Source organism: Mus caroli, chromosome 10 (assembly GCF_900094665.2).
Source record: "Mus caroli chromosome 10, CAROLI_EIJ_v1.1, whole genome shotgun sequence".
Lineage (NCBI taxonomy): Eukaryota > Metazoa > Chordata > Mammalia > Rodentia > Muridae > Mus > Mus caroli.
This window is the reverse complement of record NC_034579.1, coordinates 29,985,636-29,993,700: the sequence shown is the minus strand read 5'-3', so window position 1 is coordinate 29,993,700 and position 8,065 is coordinate 29,985,636. Positions and strand designations below refer to the sequence as shown.

At 38.5% G+C, this 8,065-nt stretch overlaps 1 protein-coding gene across 2 annotated transcripts in view; it reads left to right on the top strand.

Annotated features, from left to right (window-relative positions):
• Window positions 1–8,065, top strand: part of Dse (dermatan sulfate epimerase) — a 55,270-nt gene that overhangs the window by 39,490 nt on the left and 7,715 nt on the right. For both annotated transcript variants that reach the window (XM_021174442.1, XM_029482747.1), the window contains 2 exons: window positions 3,250–3,503; window positions 6,059–6,298. In XM_021174442.1, the coding sequence (XP_021030101.1) occupies window positions 3,250–3,503; window positions 6,059–6,298 (494 nt within the window). The remainder of the gene's footprint in view (window positions 1–3,249; window positions 3,504–6,058; window positions 6,299–8,065) is intronic.

The window sequence follows — 8,065 nt, the reverse complement described above, 5'->3', positions numbered from 1 at the left end:
TGCCTCTGCCTCCCAAGTGCTGGGATAAAAGGCGTGCGCCACCACTGCCCAGCCTGGTTTTTATATTCTTAAATCTTATATGTATGCTTTCTTTTTCTTTTTTTTTTAAAGGAAAAATATGATGCCTTTACAGATGTGTGAAGTATTTGAAAAGTATTTCAGTAATTTGCTCACATATTTATGGATATTCTTCCTTGTTTCTATACTAAAAAAAAAAAATCCATAAAATTTAGTGGCAGTATGAAATCCACAGACTATGGCAATGAGCTTTTAATTCTCTTTTATACCCAATTTGTTTGCTCTATGTTACCCTTACACAGGCTTTTCTTGTCCGTGAGTACAGTATCATGTCGTCATTATTTTGAGTGTTTGTTGTCCTTTGTTTTCAGACTGACTTGATTAGCTATACAATATGAAAGTGAACCGTCTGTCTCCATTTCATCAGGAGAGTGTTCTGTGCTTGGACCCAGCACCAACTGGCTGCTTTTTGTAGCAGGCTACTAAAGTGTCACTATCCCTGTAATGACATTTATTATCCATTTGACAATAGTTAAAATGTGAGTTCAGAAAGAAAGAGTTAATGTTTCTAACACCAACTGGAAGAACTTATTCTGAAAACATTGCTATTGTTATTTAGTGCGGGTGAGAGTTGGAAAACTTTGAAATCTGGAAGGAGTCTGTATTCCTTCAAAAGGTCTTTAATTTTTCCCTGTAGTATAAAGAGGGCTGGAAATTGTAATATATGTGCTTTGCAGGAAGAGGCAATCAACTCCACCTGAACACCCATATTCAGCTAATAGGCTTTGACTCAGCCCAGAAGATCAGTTAATGTATATACATTTAAATATATTCTAAAGTGAAAGAAAAATCATTATTTTCTTAATGATTCCCCAGTTAGACTTCTCAATAAATTCATTAACCACTGCTCTGATCACTTTGAGTTAGAGCTTTTCCTTGCTTCATCCATGGGCTAAGAGCAAACTTTCTTTAAAAAAATTTTTTTAATTGATTTATTTATTTTACTTATCTTATATATGGCTCACTACCCTATTCATGGTTACTCCCTCCCACAAGAGCAAACTTCTTTTAGTTTCTGTGACCATTAAAGTAGCTGAGGTCAGACAAGATTGTATAGGGGAAAGATTTACATCAACCTTGCTAATGCTGTGGCCCTTTAATGCAGTTCCTCATGCTGCAGTGACCTGCAGCCATAAAATTATTTTTTGCAACTCCATAGCTGTAATTTTGCTACTGTTATTAATCATAATATAAATATCTGATATGCAGGATATCTGCTATGTGACCCCTGTTGAGGGCGGGTCTTCTCCTACAGATTGAGAACTATTGATTTAGGTAAACTTCTAGACATGCAGCTATTACAGGATAGCTTTGAAAAAGATTAATAGATAAATTCTTTTTTTTTTTTTGGTTTTTCGAGACAGGGTTTCTCTGTATAGCCCTGGCTGTCCTGGAACTCACTCTGTAGACCAGGCTGGCCTCGAACTCAGAAATCCGCCTGCCTCTGCCTCCCGAGTGCTGGGATTAAAGGCGTGCGCCACCACGCCCGGCTAGATAAATTCTTTATCTATTGACATGTTTTGTTGAGTCAGAAACTGCTCAAAAGGAACAATTTAAATGTCCAGGACCTAGACAATTTAAAAGAAATTGTCATTGGAATATTTTACAAAAGTCAGGAATTTTATCTTGTGTAATATTTGTAACAATAAAATAATTGCTTACACAGGTGATAGGAAGATACTGATATTGGGGCCATTGTGGCTAGGTGTATACATTGCTATTATTTATAGATATATCATAACATGGTGCAATGACAAGGAGCTGGGCAGCTCACCAGTCACTATGGGACAGTAAAAAAACCTGTTGCCAATCTCTGACAATAGCATAGTCTTGTGTTTTGTTTCTAGAATCAGGGAATTTGTTTACAAGCAGTGCAATGCTGACAAGCTGCAGATGGGCATATTCTATCTATCTATCTATCTATCTATCTATCTATCTATCTATCTATCTATGGCTTTTCAAAAAAGGGTTTCTCTGTATAGGCCTGGAAATCCTGGAACCGTGTGGACCAGGCTGGTCTTAAACTCACAGAGATCTGCCTGCTTCTGCCTTCTGAGTGTTGGGATTAAAGGTGTGAGCCACCACTTCCCATCAAGGCAACATTTTTTTTTAATGTGACCAAATGAATAAGAAACTTTAGTACCAGATTATAGTACCAGGACAGCTAACTGGAATGGTGAGATTATTATACATGCAAAGATCCTGCCAAATTCCTGGCTTTGTAACCACATCATCATCATTGAAATTCATCAGTTCCTTTTTACTGAGAGTCATCTGTGCCACACAGAGATGTGGTTGGGGATCCAACACACATGTATACACACACACACACTCACACACTCACACACTGTAATCAGAAAAGCAACAGGGATAGAACTTCATTTTGGAGGAGCATTAAAATTCTGATAGGGTGACCAGGTAAGGCCTCATCAAGAGCACTTCTCATTGCCCAGTCAGTCTCATCAATGTTTGAGCCTCTCTTCTTTTCATGGTTGACCTTGTACTTCTGTCTAGACTATGGTGTTGTAGACTACCACACCTTCATTCCGACCAGCTGACGCCCATATTGGAACTGATATCCAATATGCTTGTTGAGTTGTTTTCTCAAGGCAGCCTTAAGAACAGCCTTAAAAAAGAAGGGGTGAGCACCAAGTTGCCTTGCCATTACATGCTCTATTCCTTATGCATCTGAATAGTTTCTTATACCTCTCATAGAGAATGGAAAATCTAGCCAGGTCATGGTGATGCACACCTTTAATCCCAGCACTCAGGAGGCAGAGACAGGTAGATCTCTGAGTTCTAGGCCAGGCTGATCTACAGAGAGTTCCAGGACAGCCAGGACTACAGAAAAACCCTGTCTTGAAAAACCAATAAGGAAGGAAGGAAGGAAGGAAGGAAGGAAGGAAGGAAGGAAGGAAGGAAGGAAGGAAGAAAGGAAGGAAGGGAAAATATAAAGTAAAGTATAAGTCTTAGGGGTCTTGATGTAACCAGAAGCTTGAGAGAGAGCACTGTTAACTCTATAGTCCTCACATGAGGCCAACTTGGTGCTGGAGCCTAACGTCTATTATGTGTGCTTAGACTTCTTGGATTCCGTATTCATTTGCATGCTTTGTAAAGAGTGGTGAAAGGTGTGAGGCCTGCACTCAGTTCTGGGTTAATTTTTTGTTGCAGGTTGGTGAAAGATGCGCCTTGGGATGAAGTTCCACTTGCGCACTCCCTGGTGGGTTTCGCCACTGCATATGACTTCTTATACAACTACCTGAGCAAGACACAGCAGGAGACATTCCTGGAAGTGATTGCCAATGCCTCAGGCTATATGTATGAAACTTCCTTTAGAAGAGGATGGGGGTTCCAGTACTTGCACAACCATCAGCCCACCAACTGCATGGCCTTACTCACTGGAAGTCTCATTCTGATGAACCAAGGTGTGTATGTTATCCTAACATGGTCAGAGCATTGCCCAAGCCACTATCAGTCAAAGCTGCCATGGGAGAAACACAAGCTTTGTTTCTCACTTTTCTTAGGTACATGTTAATACTTGAGTCCAAATTAAGTCTACAGATGAAATGGCATTCAGGGCATCTTTTAGGTACCTAAGGACATGTAACTTTTAAAATGCCTGCTAGTTCTATTAGCCTGCAGGTTTCCTAAATCTGGCTAATAACTGTCCCAAACCAAAACCCTGCAGCACAGGATCGGTGATAAGCACTCATTTTTCAGGAGAATTCTGACAGTGGAAGCCTGTCAACCTAGAAAAAAAATGGAAGTTTTTAAAAGCTTAGTAGGTTTTAAATTTGCAAGTGTATATTCCTAGCATGCAGGTGGGTGAACCAAATACAACTGCCTCCACTCAAACAAACACACACACACACACACACACATACAGTCTGTCAGAACACCTAGTCTAGATCATTCGGGTCAAAGTTGGAAGCAGTTTTTTGTGGCTTGCATCATTACTTTTTGTTAGTATGCCACTGAAGCCTTATTTTTTCCATAAGCATTTTATTTTGCTGGGAATGTGGGTTTGTAGTAGGGTCTTCCTGGTATTAGAATATTAAATATATCATTGGAATATTAAATATAACCTTGGAATATTAGATATTAAATATTAGACTACTAAATATATCATTGGAACATGGAGAATAACTGAAGCCTTATATTGCCTGTAAGCATTTTACATGGCTGGGAATGTAGGTTCGTGGTAAGGTCTTTCTAGCATGTGCAAGCCCCTGTGCTCAGTCCCAAAAGGAAGAAAGGAGAGAAAGAAGGAGAAAAAGTGAAAGAATTAACACTTTATTGATTATCCAGCAAGACCTTGCCACATCTAGCTTTTTCCCTGTTGTGTCTGCCAGCCATGACTTGTAATCAAGTCTCAGAAGAAAAGCTTCAACTGACAGCTTGAATATTATACTGATGGTTTTCCAGACTGCAGAGTGTGTTGGTAGACATTGGAGTGATAGCTAGTGAAAGAACATAGAAGGAAAACCAGGTAGTGTGATATCAGTGGAGTGATAGCCAGGCTGTAGATGCCAGCCACATCACTCGGGCTGGAGATGGAGAACACAGGAAGAAAAGTGACTATAGGTAAAGAGAACTGCTGGAAAGGCTGGAGCTGTGTCATAGCAAGAACCAGACAACACTTGCTACCTCTGTACAACAAAGTGTGAGGGCAGGATGATCCTTCAGGCCTGAGGGACATGGTGTATGCTGGGACCTGGAGTCACTGCTGACCTGGCAAGCTAGCCCATTGCCTAGCAGTCCTGTGGTAATGTGATCAGCAGAAGCAGGGCACACATGCTTATAGGGTAAGTAACAGTCTCCACCATATTAGAAGGCAGAAAGCTCATCCTTTTCCTGTTACTGTGTGTGTCTAAAATGAGCCACCAAAACAAGCAGGGCTTCAAACCTTAGGCTTAGATTAGAATTCTGTTCATTTTGAGTCATGGACTCAAGGCCTGGAATAAGCCAACTTTTCTGTAGTGTGGGAACAATAAGGGGTAAAACAGCTTGTTGAAAGGATTAAGTCTATTCAGTGCTGTATAGACTGTAACAAGAGGAGTTACTGTTATGTAAGTGGGAGAGTTTGGGAAAACTCACATTTCTCTATCTAAGGATTTTGTGAACATAATCTTCAGTGGAAAAATTAAACAGTGCGATCCTGTGAAGGAATACCTACTCACAGTCAAAGGCTCGCCCTTGACAAACTTAGATTTCCTAGCTGATTCGTGTCACTATTAAATTTCTACCTGATCATTCTGTGGAATCTGAAAGCACAGATGAATCAGAGTTGTCTCCTGTGATGGGACAGGCTAAGGAAAGTATTCTTAGCATTTATAGTATTTTTGTGGGTTATTATAATGTCAGAAGTTTGGAAAAGTGATGACCTTCCAATCAAGCAATCAATTAATCAAGCAATCAAAAACCAGAAAACAACAACAACAACAAAAACAAAAAAATACTTAATAACATTTTAGGAAAGCATATACCAAATTTCCATGCAAGTTGTGATGCAGTGTGTGTGTGTGTGTGTGTGTGTGTGTGTGTGTGNGNGNGAGAGAGAGAGAGAGAGAGAGAGAGAGAGAGAGAGAGACTTTAGTCTATTAAAACTTGAATAGTTACTTGGTTCTCACTGAAGGCTTTATTTAACTAGTAAATGGCCTATTTGCTAGTAATACTTAATATTTCATAGTAAATACTTAATATTTACTAAACTTAATGTCCAATAGTAAATATTTAATATACATATCAAATAGTATTTAATAATTTAATAGTAAATGTTTTAAAAGTTCTTAACCTACACATCATGGACAAAGTAGGAAAGGGTGTGATTTATCATGTTGACAAATAAGAGCATTAAAAAAATGTGTGATTTGTAATCATATACTCTGTTCAGGTTCATTGTAGAGTTTTGTGTAAAACATGTAAACATATTTTCAGTCATGTTCTGTTTTAGCCTTTGGTCATTACATTTATCTTTCAGGGTACCTTCAGGAGGCCTATTTATGGACCAAGCAAGTTCTAAGCATCATGGAGAAGTCTCTGGTCTTGCTGCGAGAGGTGACGGATGGCTCTCTCTATGAAGGAGTTGCATACGGCAGCTATACCACTAGATCCCTGTTCCAGTACATGTTTCTTGTTCAGAGGCACTTTGACATCAACCACTTTGGCCATCCATGGCTTAAGCAACACTTTGCCTTTATGTATCGGACCATCTTGCCAGGTAGAGTGAAAAGGGAAAACATCATTTCTGACTGTGAATATGAGCTAGAGTTGACAAAGAAATGAGCTTGGGGATAGGGTGGGGAGGCTTGTCTACTGAGATGCAAGTGTCTTTTTCATTCAAGAAAATTTTAAGACATTAAAATTTTGGGAGCACAAATGAAGATGTGCACTTTCAGTATTTTATTTGGAATATAATGGATCAAGTGTCATTTCTCTCCTGCCATAGCACTTCCATTATGTATTTAAACTTGATAGCCATAAACTTGTTTTCATGAAGCTAAACAAGATATAAGCATTAATGATTGCACTTCCCTTCTTTTTCTGAGATCTGTGCTTAAGATTATTGTAGATTTGGGTTTTAAGCTTTTTCTTTCAAACTGTACAGATTTGAAATAAATAGTAGAATACACACACACACACACACACACACACACACATATATATATATATATATATATAGAGAGAGAGAGAGATACACACATACATATATATTGTATTTGAAGCTTAGTGTTTTCTTTGAGTGTTTTAGTAAGCCAGTGTGTAGTTCAGTGGTAGAATGCTAGCTAAACATGTTTATACATAAGGCTGTGGTTTTAATCAATCCCTAACATCCTATAAAGAAAAAAGTAATAAATCCACAAAATACCACTCTATATAATTAAATATTGTAATATATGTTACAGAATACAGAGAACAAAACAAAATGCAATGAAACTTTAGTGATAATCTCCTATCTCGTTTTCTATCTAAAAATGTGTATAATTATTTAAATGATTTGCTAACTTACTCATTTCTAAGACATCTTTATAACTCTCCTTATTTCTAAAACAAGACTAAGATCAGAAAATATAGGAAGTAAATTTTATCAGGGTAGATTTCCTTCCCTTGGGAAATAAAATTTTTTATAATTCTGATATCCTAGAGTTTTTTTTTTTTTTGTTGCTATGATAAAATACACTGACAAAAAAGAAAAAGGTATTTTAGCTTATAATAATTCCAGAGGGATCAATCCATCATGACAGAAAAGACATGGCAACAGGATAGGATGACTTGACAACAGGAGGGGGAAGGTGGCTGAACACATCATGTCTATATATAGGAACTAGAGAAAGAGAGAGCAGGAAGCTTGGCCAGGCTATAAAGTCTCAAAGCCTGTCCCCCAGTATCATACTTCTTCCATCAAGACTCCTAAAACTTCCATAACTTCTCCAAACACTGATACCAGCTATGGACTGTGTGTTCAAACACATGAGCCTATGGTGAACATTTCATATTTAATCCATAACAGTTTTGTCAGCTTGATACAACGCTGAGTCTCAAAGAAGGATTATCTAGATTATGATGATGTGTGAACATGTCTGTGGTAATTGTCATGATTAAATCATCTGCTCACTGTGGGTGACACCATTCCCTAGGAAAGGGCTTCTGGACTACATGAATGGAGAAATGTAGCTGACCATTAGTATACATGCATCAATTCACTGCTCTCTGCTTCTGACTACGAATGCAATCGGACATGTTGCTTTGAGTTCTTGCTGCCTTGACTATTCCACAATAATAGGTTTTGTTCAACAACAGGAAATAAAACTAAAGACAGTGATTCTAGAATACACCAAAGAGTCCAATATTTAAATCTTTATGCTCTGTATATATGTATAAAGACTAGACAGGATTAGTTAGGGAAGCAGAAACCGGCCTGAGTAGGACCACAGGCCTCATCCGGCCGGATCAGCGCCGGGGTAGCGGGAGCGCAGGGTTGCCTGAC